The 22,947-nt window shown below is 41.5% G+C and overlaps 1 protein-coding gene across 2 annotated transcripts in view; it reads left to right on the top strand.

The window, feature by feature from the left end:
* The window catches only part of ttll4 (tubulin tyrosine ligase-like family, member 4), a 61,330-nt gene extending 42,335 nt beyond the window's left edge, over positions 1-18,995 (top strand). For both annotated transcript variants that reach the window (XM_052024781.1, XM_052024772.1), the window contains exons 14-19: positions 2,103-2,222; positions 3,787-3,877; positions 7,327-7,537; positions 8,912-8,982; positions 14,230-14,312; positions 16,029-18,995. In XM_052024781.1, the coding sequence (XP_051880741.1) occupies positions 2,103-2,222; positions 3,787-3,877; positions 7,327-7,537; positions 8,912-8,982; positions 14,230-14,312; positions 16,029-16,113 (661 nt within the window). In that variant the 3' untranslated portion in view covers positions 16,114-18,995. The remainder of the gene's footprint in view (positions 1-2,102; positions 2,223-3,786; positions 3,878-7,326; positions 7,538-8,911; positions 8,983-14,229; positions 14,313-16,028) is intronic.
* Positions 18,996-22,947: the final 3,952 nt, after the last annotated feature.

Here is a 22,947-nt window from a genome sequence, read left to right as displayed (position 1 = left end):
TCTAAATTTCAGTTTTAATGAGTATATATAGGGTCCAAAGAAACAGGGTGTATCACAGCCAAGAAAAATAAGAGCCAAAGGTTTCTTTCTCTGCACATGACAGCAATATCTTTTGTAACTGACCACCAGGAGGTGCCAGAAACCAACTTGACATTAATTTGCCTTGAAATGTTTCATCCATCAAAATAGTTGAAAATTTTGAATGCATCTATCAAATATTTAATGGCTTATGGTCTATTGTGAAGAATCCCATTTTCTCCAGTCCCAATTTAACACAAATCTTTAATCCCTAATATTCTAGTAAATCTCAACTGCAACTTCTTAACGAAAGCCCAGTCACCATTCATGGGGTATTGTTGCCAGGCTGGGTACAACTTGTGTTTCCTAAAACTTTTTGTGCTCTGCTCAGTTTATAAATCTTTATCTTGTTCTGCTAAAGACTTGCATGTCATGAAGACTCCTGGTGGCCTGTTCTTTCTAAGCCGTTTTAAAACTCTACTGTTTGTGTATACTGCCTCTCCATTCTGTCAAAATGAGCCACCTCTTTTTTTAAATTGGTTTAAATCTCATTTCCCAAATTCTGATAATTCATTGGGATTCATTTTGTATTGAGTAGAAGTTTTGAAATCATGTTTGTATACCTGGGCCCATGCTTTGTTAATGTATATCAAACTGGTTAATTTATCCTCTCTGGAAAAACAGCAGTTCACCACAAGCCAAAGTTATATCCTCACAACCGCCCTAACCACATTTTTCCTGTATTTCCCACTGTTTTGTCTTTTTCACTTTGTACATGGGTATTTATGTGCAACAACTGTTAAGTGAAAAATAAAATAGTCTGCTGTGGTTGGAAACTACTTTATTTTTAATGGATTTTGCCTTCTGCTAAACCAGACCTGTAAGTTGGAGCATTTGGAGGTGATCAGTGCAATGACTTGAAAGTAACATTGCTGCTTGAATGAGTGGAGCAATATTCAGTCGTAGTTCTCTCTGATGAGAAATGCAAGATGAACCATAAGAACAACAGAGTGATATTAATGTGTATGTCTTTGTGCCACATGCTTCTTTAATACAATAAGATGGTATTCTCTGTAAAATTAAGTAGATTGTGTGTTTGGGCCAAATCCACTCAAGGAAATGATTCTGCAGGAGACATGAATAGAAAAATTCAACACTTTAAGTAATGGTAGTATAACAAAGGTTTTTTTTAATAATCTTGGCAGTATTACTGTTTCCATGAGAGCATTAGAAGCATGATCTGGAACACACAGCCTGAAAGGGGGATGGAAGCAGATTCGCTGGGAACATTCAAAATAGAATTAAACCTAAAGTTGAAAAATAAAAATTGTTGAAGGGATATAGGGAAAGTGCACATGATTGGGACGGCCCCAGTGCTACGGGCTGAGTGTCCTGTGTGTGTTTCAATCATTCACTATATTGCTGTCCACCTGTAGTCTGACTCACTTTCCCAGGCTAGATTTGCCGTATTTGAGTGGCAAAACATGAATGGACAGAATCAATGATATGAGCAGGAGCTTGACTAACTCTTTTCAAAAATAGTTTAAGGAAAATGCCAGTCCATCAATGCTGGAGACACAAAGACTGAAAATGCTGGAAATCTGGAACAACATACAAAAACCTGAAGGAACTCAGTGGATCAGGGAGCATCTATGGAGAGATGGACATTTGACATTTTGGTTTGAGACCCTTCTTCAGGACTGTCCATTTCCCTCCATAGGTGCTGCCTGATCCTGCTTTTTGTGTGTTGCTCCAATGCTGGAAATTATAAACAGGGCAAGATGAGTTAGAACTGTTCAGATGGAGACTCATTGACCTGAACCATTAGTTCTATTTCTCTCTGCACACACAGATGCTGCGTCCTGATTTGAATGCTTCCAATATTTTATTTCAGATTTCCAGCATCTACTTTATCTTTCTTTCTGAACGCTTGTTTTTGGGGGGGGGGAAAAAAAGTAATCTAATTGAGGCTTATCATAGTTTTCAAAAAGTCTTCGCTTTTCATAAACTTATTTTAGCTTTCAGCAACTTATGCTTTAATATGAGCCATTATAACTTTCAATTTTCTTAATCTCTTTGCTCAGCCTGCACTCAAGTTCAGCATTGGATATTAACATCAAGGGGCAGATGGTTAGTGATCTTCTGAATTTGGCTGGATTTATTATTCCTCAAAAAGAAGACGTGACTCCAGATATCACAAAAAGGTAGAGTCTGGTATCTCAAGATTTTATTGGCAAGGTATGCACTGGGCCAGATCTTGCTGCCATCTGTGGTCATCCCATGTCCATACTTAACTGGTCTGGATGTGGAGGACCTATCTTATTCTCCTTGGTTCTCTCCTTCCCTGGCCTCAGTTTGCCGAGGGGGGGGGGGGGTGGAATTTAAATAGAGCTCAAAAGGCATGAAAAGTATGCTGTGTCTTTTTGGAAAAATAACAGCTAATTCACAGCGCATGATGTTAATGAGTAAGTAGGCAAAGTTCAGTTGGAAATAAGAGGTGCATCTGTCCTATGTCTTGCTATTCAAGTTATCACACCACCATTTGTCTTGAACAACAGCAATGCACCCATGGCTTCTGTTTTACATTGCTTGCTGGAAATGAATATTAATTACTCACTGCATAACATTTAAGGCTTGTGGTTAAAAGCACAAGTTTCCCTTTTGAAAGCATAATAATTGTAAACCAATGCTAATCCATTCTTGGTGGCCCAGAAAGGGAGCAATTTAAAGGTTTAATTCTCAGGCAATTAATTGTTCTTAGTGATTCTTAAAATCAAAATTCTCATTAAATTTCTCTCTTAATCTTCCCTTCTCTCTATTTCTCATTTTGTATCTGAGTTTGATTCTAAAACATTCTGATTTGTTGTCCTATCACCATCATTCCTTTCTTGAATTTCATTGGTTCAACTGATGTATATAACTGCCTTTCTATGCCAAGGACCACACTTCTCCTTTATTCTTGTTTTCATTTTAAGCAAGTTCAACTTTTAAGTAAAAAGTCTGCAGGAAGCATCTGTCCTATAAGTGACTCCATACCCACAAGCAAGTCATGGATTCTTAACTGCCCTCAAGTGACCAAACAAGCTGTTCATTTAGAACATAGAACACTACAACACAGTGCAGGCCCTTCGGCCCACAATGTTGTGCCGACATTTTATCCTGCTCTTAGATCTACCTAACCCTTCCCTCCCTCATAGCCCTCCATTTCTCTATCATTCATGTGTCTATCTAAGAGTCTCTTAGATGTCCCTAATGTAGCTGCCCCCACATCCTCTACCAGCAGTGTCTTAGCTCGCATCGTGAGACTGACTCCTGGTTCCAGACTCACCAGCCAGGGGAAACATCCTCCTTGCATCTAGTCTATCCCTGCTTTTCAGTGAGATCCCCCCTCACAGGCATAAATATTGGCATTGGCAGAGGTGCCCATAACCCATGAAAATCTTTAAGTTTTTGAACAGACAGACACTGCATATCTGGGACCAGGTTCAAATCTAGCACAGACGTGTGACGTGAATGTTGTCACTGCTGGTGTCCATTGATGGAGAGAGCCCATCCCTGAGAAACCACAGGAGGGAGAAAGCATTAGTGAGATGGATATTGGTGCTGATGTATGTGTAACAGCAGGATTGAAGGACACATGAATCCAGCTGTCCTGTTCCTGACTGGGGAGGGCACAAATGAAATGATTAAATATTCCTTTTTTTTTGGCATTTGCATCATTCCTTTTGTTTTTTTTTAACAAAAATAAATCTTTGTTTTGTTCCACAGCACATCAGCAACCAGGCCAAAAAGTAATGAACTTTCACCAGATGAGAAGCTGAAGCGGGTCTATTACCTGAGTCAGAAATCACCACCAAAGGTAAGTAGTCTTTCCATTGCTTACATGTACATTATCTGAAGGGCAAAGAGATCTTAACTGGTGCTCCTGGAGTAACTGCATACTACTGCCATTACAAGACAAAGTAATTAATTCACTTGAGCCATCTACATTTGTTTGTTAGTTTGGGTTTCTTGCCATTATTCAACCTTAGTGTGCATACCAGCAAGTGTAGTGGGATCAATAAGTTGCTGGAGGAACACAGTGGGTCGGGCAGCATCTATGGAGGGAAATAGACAGTCTTCTCGTTTTAGGTCGAGACCCTTCATCTGGACTGGAAGAGATAAAGAGATGAGGGGAAGGGGCAGGGCAAGAGCTGGCAAGTGATAGGTGGATCCAGGTGAGGAGGGGTGATAGGCAGCTGGAGGAGGGAAGTGGAAATAGCTACACAAGGCTGGGAGGTGATAGGTGGAGGTGACAAAAGGGCTGCAGATGATGGAATCTGATAGGGAAAGGAAGGGAGAAGCATGGAACCAAATAAGGGAGGTGGGGTGGGCAGAGGGGAGGGGACCCAGTGGGTGGAGTGTGATGTTGACGGACAGATGGAGAAGGGGAAGGAAACGGTGATTGGCTGGGGTGGATTAGGAGGAACTGGGTGTAATGGGATTGCTATCCTACCACCTGTACTGGTGCACATTTTAACAAATATTGATGCACTGAATATTTCTTCTTAAACTTTTGTGGATTAAAAGAAAAGTGCATTATCACAGGTTTCCATGTTGTAACACATTCAGTGTAAGGTAGGAGGAAAACTATTGCTAGCTCTCAATGACTTCCTTGCCCTATAGGGTTCTTGAGTTATGTACTCTGAATGCCAATCTGTGTCTTGAGGCTGTTACGGACACTTCCATGCTGAATCACATCACTGTGGTCCACTTCGCATGCACACACAGGAATATGTGATGTTGATGTAGTTTAATGAATTGACCGTGGACTCTAGAGTTATCTGGTCCTCGGATTGGAAGGATATATGATTTCTTTGCTTCAGTAGAACTATGTACCCAGGTCATCAGTCAGACTGGGTGTACCGAGAAAAGACCCAAATGTAGTTAGCACCTGTTGGGATTCATTTTCCACCACCTCTATGGGAGCTTTGTGATTTTTTTCAAGTACTTAACTGTTTACTGACAACAGGACATCAGCTAATGAGTTTGAGACAGGGTTTTATATCCCACCGTAAACAATATATTGTAAATTGGTTTATTACTGTCACGTTTACTGAGGTACAGTGGAAAAAGTTTCAGTTGCATGCCATCCATGTAAATCACTTCAGCACATCAGTGCATTGAGGTAGTACAAGGGTAAACAACAACAGAATATGGTATAGTGTTACAGTTACAGAGAATGTCTGCCTGCACTGCACTATGAGGTGAAAGGCCATAATGAGGCAGATTGTGAGGTCAAGAGTCCATTCTTGTCATACTAGGAGATCGTTCAGTACTCTTGTAACAGCAGGATAGAAGCTCTCCTTGAGCCTGGTGGTACATGCTTTCAGGCTTTTGTATCTTCTAATAGGAGGGAGAGAATAGAGAATGTCCAGGATGGATGGGGTCTTTGATTATGCTGGCTCCTTTACTGAGGCAGTGAGGTGTAGACAGAGTCCCTGGAGGGGAGGCTAGTTTCCCTGATGTGCTGAGCTGTGTCCACAACTGAGGTTTCTTGTGGACCCAGGCAGAGCAGTTGCCGTACCAAGTCATGATGCATCTGGATAGGATACTTTCTATGATGCATCTATTTAAAAACTGGTGAGGGTCAAAGGGGACATGCCAAATTTCTTGTACAAAAATCAAAGTTATTTCAGAAAATAGTCTATTTGAAGATTGGAGGCAAGAAAAACTGCAGCAAATTCTCATAATAGCAGGGTAAGAAAAATGCCAAGTTGGGGATCGTTGCTACTATAAATGACATGCATACAATTAATCTCGGTCACTTGGTTATCTCCCAGAACTCCCACATCTCTCACGCTGAACACACCTCTGACCCTGGAGCCATTCTCACTACTCTGTCCTGGCGCTAAAGGGAACACCAAATCAAAGAAAGAAAGGAACTTACCAGACACTTGCCTTCGCTTCTTCTCACAGAAGCCTCTTGAACCAAAGCCTCAGCTTCCCACTCTAACACTGGCCACTCACACAATGGCTGCTCCCAAAATGGCAGCTCAGTTTATACCTGCCTTACCTTTATTTGCTGCTGTTAATAAGCCAAGAGTGGCTTAATAAGAGTGGTGTGGTTTAGTGAAGAATTAGCCAATTATCTTCACACTGCCTCGGCATAGAATATTAATATATGTGGCCTTCTGTTAATTGATGAGTAACCCAGATGTAGGTTATGGGTTAAACTTGGTACTGGGTGAGTAGGACTGGAAGTGGAGAAATTTGATTGAACTTGGGAATACTAATAAGGTGACGGGAGTCTTGGATATTTGAACATTTCAGTAAACCCGATAATCTGGCATCGCAGGACATTGGGTAAGCACAGAAACAGGCCCTTTGGCCCATTGAGTCTGTGTAGACCATCAACCACCCATTTATACTCAGCCTACATTAATCCTCTTTTTTTTTTATATTCTCACCACTTTGTAGTGGTGGACTGGCAGATTTCCTGGACAATTGGATGTTAGTCCAGAGTGTGGCCAGGGCTGGAATCTGGACTATGGGCTGGGTGCGCTAAACACGGTGGTATAATAAATTTTCCTGAGCCCAGTGAGTATAAGCGGAGTGGGAAATATACAAGCACTCCGGATCCTGGCACCAGCTGCAAACCTGCCCACGTTCCTGACCCCTGGTGTTTTGGATCTCAACCTCTGCTCCAGCTGCACATCCAGGCTCTGGCCACACATTCCACTCGCACTCTGGACCCTCAGTTCATATCCTGGACTAATGAGTGAGCCAGGTGCTGCACAGTCAGGAGTTCCAGACGATCGGATGCTGAGTGATTGTGGTTTTACTGTACGAGAAAATGGGTGCAGTCCACATTAGAATAGATAATGCCCTGAGTCTTCATGGTAACACAAGGAAGGGTGGGTGGGATCAGTTTTTAATACTTTTCGTTTAGCATCTGATCTAACGTCATACAATTAAATCATCTTGCATAGCATGCAATTGTTAAGACTCCATTTCAAGAATGCAGATTGACAGTGTGTTCATTACCTGAACACTAACCCCTTCTCATTGCAAGTGCTCAAGTCGAGTTTATTGTCATATGCACAAGGACGGTGAGGTACAAGTACAATGGATAAACTTGCAGCAGCATCACAGGCATATAGATTCCAATAACACGCAGAACATAAATTGCACATAAATTACACAAGACAGTGAAGTAAAAGCCTGTGCGAAATATGACATTAGTGATGCAACAAAACCTGTAATTTTTAACTAAAGGCAGGAAGGTGATCTTTTGATTTTTTTATTATATATTTCCCTGTCCTTCAGGATTCCTATTCCTCTCTGCTGGACATCCTCACCCCTGAAGATATTCGGATGTTAATGGAGTCAGAGGATGAGTACAATCGTCGGGGACAGTTTGAGCGGATCTTCCCCTGCCTGTTCTCCTCCCGCTATCTCCGATTCTTCGAGCAGCCCCGGTACTTCAACATCTTGCTTGACCTGTGGGAGCAAAAGTACGGCCAGAACAGGCAGGCAGGTACTGCAAAATGTTGATTTCTGAAGCAAAGAATAAAACATAGGACAGGCTCCCTTCAGTAAAGCAATGTCATCTCTTCAGCAGTGTAATCCAAACAGTCTCCACGACTTGGAAAATCAATGTAGTGGGCTCAAAGGAGCTGCTAGTTTCCTTCTAAGTCACAGACTATCTTGACTTGGAAATAAATCATGTTTCTTCATTATTAGTGGGTCAAATTGGTAGAGTTTGTGACCTAACAGCAGCCTGTGAGCACTTTCACTATAAGGGCTGCGACAGTTCAGGGAAGCAGCTCGCCTCCACCTCCTTGACCATGTCAGTGTATTTGTGTTCAGATCTTGCTTTGTGACATTATATTGCTGAGCCGAGCACTGGGTTAATATTCTCAAGATGTACAATCATCATTGCCTCCTGCCTTGCCAATTATTAGTTCAGCTTTGCATTTGAAATTTGATCCCTTGCAAATTTCACTGCAGGTAATTATCCAAACTGTTTGCCAGGCAGAGTGTGTTTAAGTGCCAAGGTTTGAGGTTCTGGATACTGCACTTATACAAAATTTTGGTTGCAAGATTGTCAAACTGCATGGCTTGAAGTGTGCACAAGTTGTCACTGGGGAGGTGGGGGTGGGGGAAGAAAGAGTTATCTGGTGACTTGCTACACACTTGTGGTTTTATTTTGCATTTGATTGGGATATCCCAGAATCATAGCTTGGGAACACCCTATATAAGCTTCACTATGCACCATTCCATTGTTTTTGTTCTCGTCACTGTTTATTACTATCATTGTGTACAATTTACTCTAAGCTTCACGTGAGCAAGGAAGTTCATTGCACCCTGATGTATATTACAATAAAGTAGTCTGAGTCTGAACTAGCAAGTATCAAGTCCATCATAGATCTGAGTTGCTGGAGGTTTCCAGATTTGATTTCCTACCATATCTTTGCTGCAGTAACAACAACCTTCCTGCTGGAGCCCTGTTGGGTTGAGGCTGAGAAACCCTCAAGTTTTCATTGGTCAATTCGCCCTGAACTTATTGCCTAGCATGATTCAAATAAAAGGAGACAGAAGAGACTGCAGATGCTGGAAATCTGGATCAATACACAAAGGAGCTGGAGGAACTCAGTGGGTCAAGCAGCTTCTGTAGAGTGAAATGGACAGTCGACATTTTGGATCTCAACCTGAAACATTGACTATCCATTTCCCTCTGTAGATGCTCCTGACCCACTGAGTTTCACCACCTCCTTTGTGTTGATTATTCAAATAAAGCTGGTTCCTAAAAGCCATGTCACATCAAACTGGGGAAATGGAACAAATTGGTTTGACAATAAAGGATGTATTTTATTTAAATAAAAATCAGTATTTCATCTTGTTTCCACAGGAATTGAAATGTTGCAAGAATTGAGTTATAGAAGGGTTCACTCAGGATTATCTGTTAATCCTGCACATGTCGTGAGTAACCAAGAATTCTAACTCTTCAGTTTTTGGGCTCTAACATTAAGAATTTTTAAAAGATCTACTGTTGAATTGGTTTATTATTGTCACATGTACTGAGATACAGTGAAAAACTTGTTTTGCATGCCATCCATACAGGTCATTTCATTACAGTAGTGCATTGAGGTAGTACATGGGAAAACAACAATAGAATGCAGAATAAAGTGTTACAGAGAAAGTGCAGGCAGATAGTGAGGTGCAAGGTCATAACAAGGTAGATTGTGAGGTCAAGAGTCCATCTTATCGTACTAGGGGACTGTTCAGTAATCTTCTAACGGCATGATAGAAATTGTATTTGAGCCTGGTGGTACGTGCTTTCAGGGTTTTATACCTTCTGCCCAATTGGAGGGTGATGAGAGGGAATGTCCAGGGTGGGTGGGGTCTTTGATTATGTTGGCTACTTTACCGAAGCAGCAAGAAGTGTAGACAGAGTCCATGGAGGGGAGGCTGGTTTCCGTGATGTGCTGAGCTGTGTCTACAGTTTCTTGCGGTCTTGGGCAGAGCACTTGCCATACCAAGCTGTGATGCATCCAAATAGAATGCTTTCTGCAGTGTATTGATAAAAATTGGTGAGGGTCGGTGGGGACATGCCAAATTTCTTTAGCTTCCTGAGGAAGTAGAGGCGCTGGTGAGCTTTCTTGGCCGTGGTGTCTACGGTGTTGGACCAGGACAGATTACAGGTTGTCTTGATTGATGCCATGTTTTGATGAATGCTTGTTATTGGTATGATCAATTGTGGATTTTGACAGGAACCGGATCACCCCTTGGTGGTGGGGGGGACAAGTGGAGTGACAGGTTGGTGTCCTTATGGAGAGCAGAAATTGTCAGCACAGATCATCTGAATATCTCCAAGCCATTGGAAATGCAGAGTTTCCAGTTGTAACACATTCACCTGTTTGCCTTTTTATCAGGTCCTGTTCTTGTGCTATAGCCCAGGCTGGATATTAAAATCTGAATAGAAATCATTTGGACAATATCCAGCATTAAAATTGGTACCGGTCAGTTGAACCATTGCTGCTGCTCTCAAGTCTGTCTGGTTACACCATATGGGCCTGGAGAGTCGACTTGTTGAACAGAGAGGTGACCTGCATTCATGCATGACTCAGATCATCTGATCCTGCACAATCCCTACATTAGGTAATTGTCAGTGGAAAGGCAGTTTTGTGAAGACCCAACTAAGCCCAGTTTAAATGTGGGTACTTAATGGTTTCACTCATACTCACCTGCTAACCTTTGACTGAAAGGAGTTACCTCTCAGGAGCTGACAATTGTTACATGAAGTTGAACCTTCTCCTGTGAATTCCCTTGCAAAACAATTAATTTCCAAAACCTGCAGTAAGATTTGAGAGAATTGTTAACACAAGTCGATCAGTTTCACAGACCTTAGGGTTAATAATAGTAATTGAACACTTGAAAATTAACCATGTCTTTTGCTTCCAAATACTGATCATTTATTTGAAATTTCTCTACAATTACTCTTTTCAGCTAATGTCAGTGTTCAGTTTTTATTTCTTGTTCGATTAGAAAGTGCAGCAGTAGTTGACATGAAAATCAACTTGAATAACTGCATGGCTGTTGCCATTTCAAATCACTTTTATGTTAGCAAAGGTTTAGAAAAAGGAGCTGTCCTCTGTTGGACAGAGGAAGCTATGGAACCATCATTTAGAAAATCTTCAAAATTACTAAAGTGCTCCCCCACATTAGTTAGTCAAATTGGAGGAAACGGACCAAGTTTAATCATAAGTTGGGAAAGTTTAAGACTACTTTGACATTTATGACGTGGGAAGTGCCCAGGAGGGCAGGAGAAGACCATAATTCATTCATGCAGATGCAGGGAGAGGCTCAGAAGGCTGGGACTTCTTCCCCTGCTGAGGGGTGACCTTGTAGAGATATACAAAGTCATGAGAGACATCGATAGGGTGAATGGTCACAGTCTTTTTCCCAGGGTAGCGGTCTAAAACTAGAGGGCATAGATTCAAGGTGAGAGGTAACACATTCAAAAGGGACCTGAGAAGCAACTTTTTCCACACACAGGATGGTTGGTACATGGAAAGAGCTGCCAGAGGCAGTGGTAGAGGAGGGTACAATTCCAATGTTTAAAAGGCATTTAGACAGTTACACGGATAAAAAATGCGAAGAGGCGAATGGGATTAGCTCAGGTAGACATCTTGGTCAGCATGGACGAGTTGGGCTGTAGGACCCGTTTCCATGCTGTATGACTCTGTGTAATCCATTACCCCCATCACAAAAAACACATCTCTTCTGTAACCTGCTAAATATCAGGAGAACCAAAAGTAAGAAAAAAAGATTTGTCTAATTTATGGAAGAGGGTTATCCTAGGGGCAGTCTGTGGGATTTAAAACCTGTCACAGCTAAAAATCTCCTACCTTTTATAACTAAAGCTGTCTTCCACTCTCAGGTACGTGTCTAGTTGCCTTTTACAGGGGCTGCAGTCAAATCTACATTCGAAACACAACACACTGGAGTGTGGCTGATGACTCTGCCAAAAGCAAGTGCAGTGGAACCGGCAGTTGCAACAGCCTCGCAAATAGCAACAGCGGAAATTTCTAGATCAGGAAGCCACAAAAAGTAACAAAGTTCAAGGCTGGGCTAGTGCATGGCAACCTTTTTTATTTGACTAAACTTTGCAGAATGTTTGTGGGTGAATGCAGTACTACATTTGAAGCAAATAAAATGTGCTCTACTGGCTTGAGTTTTTGTTATGCAGTGAATAATTATTGTAATATTTAGCAGCAAGGTTGCCATTCAGATTGAGAGACTCAAAGGTAATAAGTGGGATTTCTACTGGTAAATGGTTTGCAAGGTGAAAATCCCAATAGATGCAAATTTTCACTTAAGGGAAACCTTTAGAAATGGTTGCATTTAAACAAATAGATCTGATTGAACCTGTTGGCAGCTAACTAAATTTGGTATGTATTTTGTGCCAATGCCCTTGGTCCTACCTACACCCCTTTGCCCCTTGATCCCCGTCTAACTTAACCATCCATCCAACCAAACAGAACCCATTCCTTCTTGACTCGCTCGTTGCCTTGAAACGTCTCAATGATAATCGCAAGACTGAGTATCATTTGGGTATTTCTTGTGGGCCTTCTGTGGGTTTCAGTATTTCCCAGCGTGTGAGGGGAGTAGATCCACATAATACCATATCAAAATTTTATATCAGGTAAGGGACACTTAAGTGACTCTTAGCCACATAAATGATAGAAAAATGGAGGGCTATGTGGGAGGGAAGAGTTAGATAGATCTTAGAGCAGGATAAAATGGTCGGCACACCATTGTGGGCCGAAGGGCCTGTACTGTGCTGTAATGTTCTATTTAAGTATTGTGTTCCTAATTTTGTGCTCAGTAGTCTGAGTTGCTTATCCTAACAAGTTCATTTTCCCTAAACTTATTCCACTTTCCCTCGCACCGTGTGAGGTGATGCACTTTGGGAGGACAAACCAGGGTAAGACTTGCACAGTGAATGGTGGGGCTCTGAGGTGTGCAGTAGAACAAAGGGACCTGGGAATACAGGTCCATAGTTCCTTGAAAGTGGCGTCACAGGTAGATAGCTTTGCACTTTGGCCTTCGTAAATCAGGACATTGAGTACAGGAGTTGGGATGTTATGTTGAAGTTGTATAAGACATTGGTGAGGATGAATTGAGAGGATTGTGTGCAGTTCTGGTCACCTACCTACAGGAAAGATATCAACAAGCTTGAAAAAGTGCAGAGAAAATTTACAAGATTGTTCCTGGGACACGAGGACCTTAGTTATAGGGAAAGGTTGAATAGGTTAGGACTTTATTCCCTGGAGCGTAGGAGAATATGGGGGGATCTTCTTGAGGTATACAAAATTATGAGGGGTATAGATACAGTATAGTGAATGAATTCAGGCTTTTACCCCTAAGGTTGGGTGAGGTTTAGGGTGAAAGGTGAAATATTTAAGGGGAATCTGAGGGGGAACTACTTCACTCACAGGGCGGTGCAAGTGTGGAACGAACTGCCAGCGGAAGTGGTAGATATGGGTTCAATTGTAACATTTAAGAGAAGTTTGGATAGGTACATGGATGGGAGGGGTTTGGAAGGATATGGTCTGGGTGCAGGTAGATAGGACTAGGCAGAAGATCAGGTTGGCATGGACTAGATGGGCCGGAGGGCCTGTTTCTGTGCTGTAGTGCTCTATGACTCTAAACATTCTCTTAACTTGGCATGGGCAGCTTAAGCAATACTGGGGTTCCCCTCACCGAGAGGAAAGATTCAATAGGATAACATGACCAAAAGAATCTTGGCATTCAAATGCCATCGTTCTTCTAAATTCAAGTTAATCAAACCTGGTGCTGTAATTTAACTCCAAGTCCCAGCATTATTCTGCTGACTCTGTCCCCTCTCCAAGGCCATTTTATTCTTTCTAAGACATAGTGCTTATAACAATGGTTACTGTCGTAGTCTGACAGGGTTACATCCAGCAAGTATAACTCCTGCAGACTTCAACATTCTTCAAACGACTGTATTCCATTAGCAAGTTGTCAGTGCATGTGGTGAAAAGGCCCAGTGGAGATGCCTGGAGAATACCATTTGTCGTATCCTGACAATTGGAGCATTCCCATTGTTCTACCCTCCATAAATGTGAGGTCATTTCAAAGCTGCTGGTCATGTCCTTACTGGCATTGAGACCCATTCACACCTGTGCTTGTTCACTCATTTTTTCAAATCTGTCCTATCACTGCCATACACACTGTCCTCACCAACTCCACCAACCTAGAGCTCAGCTGTCCTCCAAGGTCTCCCTGCTCTAATCCTGTCACCACTGCCTTCATGCATCAAGTCCTAGAATTCTTTCCCAGACCTGTCCACTTCCTCTGCCTCTTTCATTATAGTTCTCTATATTGTCTACATCTTTGACCAAACTTTTCTTCACGTCCTGTTCTACTCCCGAGTGTATTAAATGTTTGACTTTTCTAAGAAATGTCTGGGCATGTTTTGCTGCAAAATAAATGATAATTGTCCTTACTCTTCATCTCCCAGCCAATGTGATGACACTACCTCCGAACGCTGTCACATTTCTCTATGATCCCCGTACAAAGTAAACAGTAAACTCTCCTTGACCTTACTGCAGTCAAGCTGCCTGCTTGTCATAATTTCAATTACTGATCTTTAATTTGACCTGGGCAAAGAAACAAGAACTCTTTTTTTCCTTTCTCCAGTGGCATCCACCCAAAAGTAATCTGACTCCGAAGTTAGACGTTGGCCAGAATGGAGTGCACAAGCCAAACCCTTCCTCGGAGAGGTAAGAACTTCATAGGATGGGAGTTCAGATGGGGAAGATGTGAACTACAGTTTGAAACCAAAATTACTTTATTTGTTTCGTTTTACTTAAACACTTCATTTTTCAACAGTGTGGCTATGGTGTCTTTTCCCAAAAGGTAAAGGTATGCAGAAAGCCTTTTCATGTATGTGTATCCTGCATACTTCATCTCTTTTCATCAGTGGAGCAGTTGTCACAGAGAGAAGGACTTTATATAGGTTCCTTCAAAATCTTTAAGTACTTTAGTCAACAGGGTACTTTTTGAAGTGTAGTCACTGCTTTAATGTAAAGATGTGTGCCCTCTAAACGGCATTGAGGCAAGTCAACCAATGTTAAAACAGTTCACCTGGTTAGTGATAGGTATTAGCCAGGGCATTGAAAGAATGTCGCCTTAGTCACAGTCATACAGCACAGAACTGGGCTCTTAGGCACAACTGGTCCATGCTAACCAAGATGCCCATGTGCCTGTGTTTGACCCATATCCTTGTATCCCTTTCTTATCCATGTACCTGTCTAAGGGCCTTTTAAGTGTTGTTATTGTATCTGTCTCACCACTTCCTCTGGCAGCTCATTGCATATACAGACCACCCTCTGAGTTAAAAAGTTGCCCCTCAAGTTCCTATTAAATTTCTCCCCTCTAGTTATGCCCTCAAGTTCTTGATTCCCCAACCCTGGTGCATTCACCCTATCTATGTCCGCTTCTTCAAAATAAAGCCCTGGGATCTTCTACATTCTCAAAGTGGCAGATGTAGCATGAGTTTCATGTTTTGTGTGAAATACTACTCTCCTTCAATGCTGCACTGGCTTGTCAGCCTAGATGGTGCACAAAATCTGTAATGCGAGAAGTTGTACCCACAGCCTACTGACTCATTTACTATGGAACCAAAAGTCGATATGTTTAAGTTGGGCCCCCTTGTGTATCACTTAAGAAATTGAGGAGTAGGCCCTAGATATTGGAAGTCTGCCATTTATTAAGATCATGGATCTTATTTCACATCCTCACTGACATACGTACTGTTTGACCTGTTGTAGGGATAGGAATAGAGGGATTTAATAACTAGTAAAATAGCATGTAGCTTGTGCTGATGTGGTAACAGGGAACCACTGATAAGGTTCAACAAGAGATGGGATGTAGCTGTAGCTGCACCAAGGTACAAAGGCTTGATGATCATGTTATAGCATGCCACTATTGTTGTGGCTGAAACTTAGATTTGCTATTAACTAAGTTAGACATGAATAATTAAGTGTTTTATTCTGTAATCAAAACCTAGTTTTACTGTTAATTAAGTCTTCTGTGTAATGACATGATCAGAGAAATGTAACAATCAAAACTTAGTTAATTTTTCTGTGTTATCACGTATGCGGAGGCTGTCCTGAAATCGGGTTCGGGTAGATCAGCTTTGGTCTCCTGGTGGGCACCAGTTTCAATAAGTCGCCCGTTGTTCGGACACCAACTCCATGTTGCCTTTCTCGTTCGCTCCTACAGTCTGAAACTTTAAACAAAAGTTTGTTTTGTAAATAGGATGTTGGTTTGAGAAGTGGTTGGTGCTAATAGAACAAATCAATCTACTCTTGGCTGACAAAGGTTGCTTATGTGTTCTTATTGTAATAGAATGGGATGAGACAAGGGTGAGGTGAAACCAACGGCCTGTTTCATGAGACATCTATCTTACTCTCTCACTTCTTTTCCCCCCACAGTCAAGATTCACCACAAATCAAAACTGTGAAGCAAGAACCCAGTCTTCCTCCACAGAAATCTTTAGATGCTCAACAATCATCCTGAGAGCCATCGGACAAGCTGCTGCCTTAGCTGCCCAGTGGAATGTCCCTCGTTTTCCCGCCAACCTCCTAGTGGCAAAGTTTACTGTTGATTCCCGAGAGCTTGATTTCTAAGTCTACCTCAACTGAGGAAGAGGACTAAGGAAGCAGAGAAGTCAGCCCTTTATGATGTACAGGCTTGTTTCTCAGCCTGCATTTGTTAAGCACAGAACCTCCTTGACTTGGGACCTGGCATTACACCAGCCATTTACCACATTGTGAAGGTTCAAGCTATGCATCTAAATGAGCCTAAGCCTTATGGAACTCCTGATTAATATGCAGAAATTTTACCAGCTTGCTGCCACACTCCACCCCACTCCTTGTTTGGCTGGTGTTAGAAAGTCGCTCATCTCTCGATAATCTGGTTGCAAAATTTGGATGAACACATCTGCTACTACTTCACAGATGACTGTTTTACAGTATTCTGAATGGTTTTGCAATGGGGCTGGAAATCCTTATGCTGAACAAAACCATCCAGAAAGAGCATCTATGCTACTAAGGAAGATTTTTTTAGTGATGTGACAGGAGTGTTTTAAGACGTGCCCAGTGAATATTTGCAAGATGTCTAATTTTAATTTTCATAAATTGTTAAGACCTATTGCACACTGCTGTTTTCTCTCCATCCCTTGCTGTGAGAATGTCAGTGCACGTCATTAAAAATTTATCATTCTTTTATGACAAAGCCCGTAAGATCAAAAATTACCTTCCAGCGAAGTTGCTTTGAAATTACTCACAAAATATTACTTTAGAATTTTGTAAAAATTGCACTGTTTGCAGAAAAAATGTACGGAATTTGGTGAACCTCTGCAGTCTTACACCGTGACTGCCTTAATCAGTGGAGAATCAGTTTTTACAGGCTTTAAGATCTAAGCTCCATGACTGATCAGCCTGCAGGTAGCATTTGTGGTGACTAATGTATGATTTGTATTTCCTGTACCCACTGGTACACACCCAGTCTTGTCAAAGCTTAGAGTGTAGTCAAAACAGGCAGACCTGTGGGTCAGAGCTTAAATACCTTTGGTTAAATTCTGACCTAGATCAGTGAATTGTTACGGTGTGGGAGTTGTTCTGTTACTGAGGTGTTGACCATACTGTAGCTATGTAATGGAAAAGAATCCACTGCATATTAACCTTCTGGTTATATTAATCTTGTGTGTGTCACTGCAGCAGTTATCATCTTCATATGTAAGGTTTTTTGCACTATGAAGTGAGTATCAAATTGAACTCACTTAGGAGAACAGGTTTTTGCCCAGAGCTTTTGGCCTTTGCCTCTCAAAAGGCGAGTGTGCAGGAGCATTCCTATGAGCAGGTCTCGCCTCCCTTTCTACCTCCAAAGGAAGTATTGGCTCTTACCATCATCTTTCAGTTGCATGTTATCAAAAACATGGTGGCATGGATAAACTACCCCAACTAGTTTTGTTTGGAGTTGAGAAGAACTGTGCTGCCCATTCTTGGATGTTCAAAATGGCCAAATTCCATACAGTATGTATCCACTTATACCCTCGGTCCCATCATAGCAACATAATAATATGGAACCCTGAAGCTCAACTTTTAGCACTAAGCAACTCTTGTATGCATAAGTACAAAGTGCCTTGAATAGTGAAGTGCCTCATTTGCTTTTTTTTTTGTTCTGTCACCCCGTCCATCAAAAAAAGCACTCTGTGTCCCAGTTGTAATGAGTTATAGAAGCAAAACTTTTTAACCATAGTGACCCTTCCAAATGTAGTGAGGATTAAACAAGGAGGGGATTTTTAAGTTCTCTTTTGCTCTAAGAGGGCTCCCGATTGTTTTGCTTTTATCTGTGTCCCTATACTGGCTAAAGCAAAAGCAAAATCAGTAGCTGAAGGAAATCACAAAAGGCTTGATTTATCTCCGGCTTACTTACTGCTGAGTCTTTTGGAGACACCTTTAGCAGATGAAAGTAAGCACATGGAAGCTTGAGCAGCGATGGTCTGGAGTGTCCTGTTGCTGGTGTTTCTGTGGTTAGTTGCCTTCAGAAAGTGCTGGGATTGCAACAAAGCTCAACATCTAATCTCTCAAATGGAATAAAAAGAATGTGTACTTCATAAAAAAAAGATGATGAAAACTTGGAACCATTACCACAACCAGCTTGCTTCTCACAAGAGTCATTAACATGTCTTGTGTTTACTGTAGTTTTACTGTTTACAATTTTCCATTGAACTGGGGTCAAACTAGCTCTGACTAGTGAAAGGACAACTAATTAGTAAGGCAGTAAATGGTTACCTTGTGGGATTTCTGTTTGGTACACTTGGTTTAATAATAGTAAGCTGTTATTGCAAGAACAATTAGTGATTCTCACTACTTGGAGCTCTCTTGTTTTCCCCCTTAAGGCAACAACCAAATTTCCATTATGGCAATAATTCAAATAATTTTAAGAACATTTATGTGCATATTAATTAGAGATTTCTAAGGTTGAAGATTGAAATGTGGTATTGCCTTAAACCCAAGAATCCTAATTATGTTTCACAGCAGTAGGTTTGAATCTACAGTTCGTATATATCTGTGTTAAATTTTATCCAGCCGGAATGATTTGCTGCTTTTCCAGTGTCTGTGAAGGACTCTATAGATAATCCTCTGAAGGGCTGAGTATCGCCTTTTCGTGGAAGGAATTGTTTAAAAGACTGGAAAGGCTCCCAAATTTTTTTTGAAATCATTCAGCTTTTGGTTTTTCCGCAGTTGGTTCTGCACCAGCCTTCCAATGTTCCGGTAAAAGCAAGGTGTGCACTGTTCTCAAACTGTGACACAATTTTGTAATAATTCAAAGTCTGTTGTGTGTTGAACAGATTTTTGTTTTAATTGCCAATAAAGAGAACTATGTCTTGTTTATCTGCTGTTTCAATTTACCAATTACCTAAATATTGTCTTTTTCAAAATCCATGAAGTTGTGGAGGGGATCCAGTCTAGATCCAAGTAATCTAAGAACCTTTAATACATAGGTTTATTATTGTCACATGTCCTGAGGGACACTGAAAAACTGTTTTACATACAGATCATTTCATTACAACAGTGCATCGAGGTAGTACAAGGGGAAGAACAGAATGCAGAATAAAGTGTTATGGTTACAGAGAAAAGGTAGTCCAGGCAGACAATAATGTGCGAGGCTATAACAAGGTAGATTTGTGAGGTCAAGAGCCCATCTTACCGTATTAGGGGACCGTTCAATAGTCTTATAACAGCGGGATAGAAGTTGTCCTTGAGCCTGGTGGTATGTGTTTTCAGGCTTTCATATCTTCTGCCCATTAGGAGGGGGAAGAAGAGAGAATGTCCGACGAGGGAGGGTTCTTTGATTATGCTGGCTGCTTTACCGAGGCAGTGAGAAGTGTAGACAAGAGTCCATGGAAGGGAGGCTGGTTTCCGTGATGTGCCGAGCTGTGTCCACAACTCTCTGCAATTTCCGTGGTTTCAGGCAGAGCAGTTGCCGTACCAAGCCGTAATGCTTTCTATGGTGCATCGATTAAAAATTGGTGAGGATCAAAGGGGACATGCCAAATTTCTTTAGCCTCCTGAGGAAGTGGGTGAGCTTTCTTGGCTGTGGCCAAGTTGGACCAGGACAGGCTATTGGTGATGTTCACTCCCAGGAACTTGAAGGTCTCAACACTCTCGAACTTAGCACTTTAAAAGAAAACTTGGAATTTCTGTTGTTGGCTATCTTATTTGTTACCCAATTCTTACTTCTCTGATACCAATCCACACCTGAAATAGATTTGTATGAATCAGGTGCTAAATGTGGGCTTGGGTGTAGTTTGCGTGGAGCTGGTCAAGATATGGACTAAGGAGTGAAAATCTGGAGAGACAATCTTTAAGAAAAAATGATTAATTAGGGGTTCATTGAGAACTAGAGAAATCAAAAGTTACATCATTGAAATTGTCATAACCCTGGTGTAATTTTAAGCATCTGTTAGTTAAAATGGAGTTTGTCATATGCACAAGTACATGTGTGCACAGGTGCAATAAAAAACTTCCTTGAAGCAGCATCACAGGCACATACGTCAGAAACTCAACATTCACAAAAAAAAACATAAATTAAACCTGAAGTACACAAGAATTATACTAGACCCACCTATCTTCTCAACTCAAGGAAATAGAAGCTGGATTTCTCTATTTTAATTAAACTTTTTAAATTCTACATCACCCTAGTGAGTGTGCACAATTGCCTTTGAGAATAGTACAACAAGGAACGGGCTCCTCGTTCCACAAAGTCTGCACTGAACGCAATGCCAATTTAAACCATGTCTTCTGCCTGCACATGATCCATATCCGTCCGTTCCCTCCTAAACGCCACTATCGTATCTGCTTCCACCACCACCCCTGGCAGCCCGTTCCAGACACCCAACACTCTTGTGTTTTCCACCTGAAAGCATTCAGTCTGCCAATGGGCAGCAGAGGTTAGAAGAACAGTTGACGATTCTGTCTAATAAAATGGGGAATTGAGGAAACCAAGAAAGAGGGAGGGGTAGAGAGAACAGACAATCAATGTCTGTGATCGTCTGCAGGTCAAAGTTGTCAAGGCAACAATTACTGTTTAAAAACTAATGCAGAGCTGGTGGACAATGTGCAAGGTCCTTGACAAATTGGATTGAGAGATCGAGAGTTCATCTTTATTAAATGTGGTTTTGAATATGTCCATATGTGGTTATTGATCCATTGGGAGTGATAATCAAATTTATTATCACTGACTTGTATGTTGTGAAATTTGTCATGCAGTTTTTGCACTCTGCTTCCTTTGCCCCTTGGACCATACTTCCTGGAATCTGCCACGCTTGGTTTATTATTGTCACAAGTACTGAGATACAGTGGAAAATCATTTGTTCTGCATGCCATCCAGACAGATCATGCCGTACATAATTACATCGAGGTAGTCAAAAGAAAACAGAATATAATGTTACCGTTACAAAGAAAATGCAGTGTAGGTAGAGAAAGTGCAAGGGCCACCATGAGGTAGATTGAGAGATCAAGAATTCATCTTTCAGTGTATGAGAGTTCTGTTCAAGAGTCTGATAACAGGGATAGAAACTGTCCTTGAGCCTGGTGGTACGTGTTCTCAATCTTTTGTATCTTCTGCCCGATGGGAGGGGGGAGAAGAGAGAATGTCCAGGATGGGAAGGGTCCTTGATTATGTCTTGAGGCAGGGTGCAAGAGAAAAAGGAAACCAATTGAAGCAGAGAAGTACAGCTGTACCAAATTACCAACATCTGTGGAGGTGCCTATTTAATATTTCATACAAAGAATGGCAAAACTTAACCTTGTCCCACTCCTTAAGTACTGATCTGGAGTGATGGCCTGAATAATGTAACACTTGGCTCACGTCAGATTGAAAGTTAAAGGAAACCATTTTAAAATGTAATGGCCACAGTTTTAAAAAAAATACATTTGTGAGACTTGTTTGCCTTCTGTGGCCTTGTATCCTGGTAAATGCGCCTCAAGCAATTGCAATACTGTTGTTACAAGGTGTTTTGTATATAATAGTGTTGGATAGGGCTACTGAAAGGGCATGCTAATTATAGACGTTATAGTCTGGTAGCTATGTGGAACATGTTGGCTCATAGTGACAGGGGCATACTATGTGTCACTGTCTCACCTACAACTCATTATTGCCTCCTGATTCACTTTCAAGTTCTCCTTGCAAGTTTTCTTCAAGTATTGTAGAGCAATCCCATTGTCCTGCAAAATATTGTGTGTTTGTGACAACATGATGTACTTAACAAATTTGAATACATTTTGAGGTAGCACTATCAGGCAAAATAAGAAACTTTTACAATTGGTTTATTATTGTCACATGTACCGAGGTAGAGTACCGAGCTTTTGTTTGTGTACCATCCAGACAGATCATTACGTATACAAGTACATTGAGGTAGTACAGAAGGAAAACAATAACAGAATTCAGAACATAGTGTTATAGTTACATAGAAAGTGCAGTGCTGGTAGATGAAGTGCAAGAGCTTTGACAAGGTAGATTGAGCGATCAAGAGCCCATCTTTATGGGGCGGCACAGTAGCGTAGCAGTTAGCATAATGCTATTACAGCACCAGCGACCCGGTTGAAGCACCAAGTTGTTTTCAACTCATTCCCGGACTCCTGAAAGAACCTGTGGATTCGGAAATAACCGGATCCGACAGTACGTTCTCCCCGTGTCTGCTTGGGTTTCCTCCGGGTGCTCCGGTTTCCTCCCACATTCCAAGACGTACGGGTTAGGAAGTTGCGGGCATGCTTTGTTGGTGCCGGAGGAGTGGCGACACTTGCGGGCTGGCCGCAGAACATTCTACGCAAAAGGTGCATTTCACTGAGTGTTTCGATGTACACGTGACTAATAAATAAATATCTATGTTATTAAATGTGGTTTTAAATGTTAAATGTGGTTTTAAATGCATCCATTAAATGTGATCATTGATCTATTGGGAGTGGTTGTGCAGTCTTCAACAGGAGAACACTGCTTCCTTTGACCCTTGGACCACACTTCCTAGAATCTGCCACATGGTTGGTTTATTGGTTTATTATTCACGTGTACCGAGATACAGTGAAAAACTTTTGTTTTGCATGCCATTCAGACAGATCATGCCATACATTGCATCAAGGTAGTAAAAAAGAAAACATAATGCAGAATACAGGTTACAGATACAGAAGGTGTAGTGCAGGTAGACAATAAGGTGTAAGGGCCACAGCAAGGTAGATTGAGAGATCAAGATTTCACCTTTAAGAAGCCCGTTCAATAGTCTTGGTGGTACATGCTTTCAGACTTTTGTATCTTCTTCCTGATGGGAGGGGGGAAGAGAGTGACTGG

This window comes from Pristis pectinata, chromosome 1 (genome assembly GCF_009764475.1).
Source record: "Pristis pectinata isolate sPriPec2 chromosome 1, sPriPec2.1.pri, whole genome shotgun sequence".
Taxonomy (NCBI): Eukaryota; Metazoa; Chordata; class Chondrichthyes; order Rhinopristiformes; family Pristidae; genus Pristis; species Pristis pectinata.
Note: the sequence above shows the minus strand (reverse complement) of the source record. Positions and strands in the feature narration are given on the sequence as shown.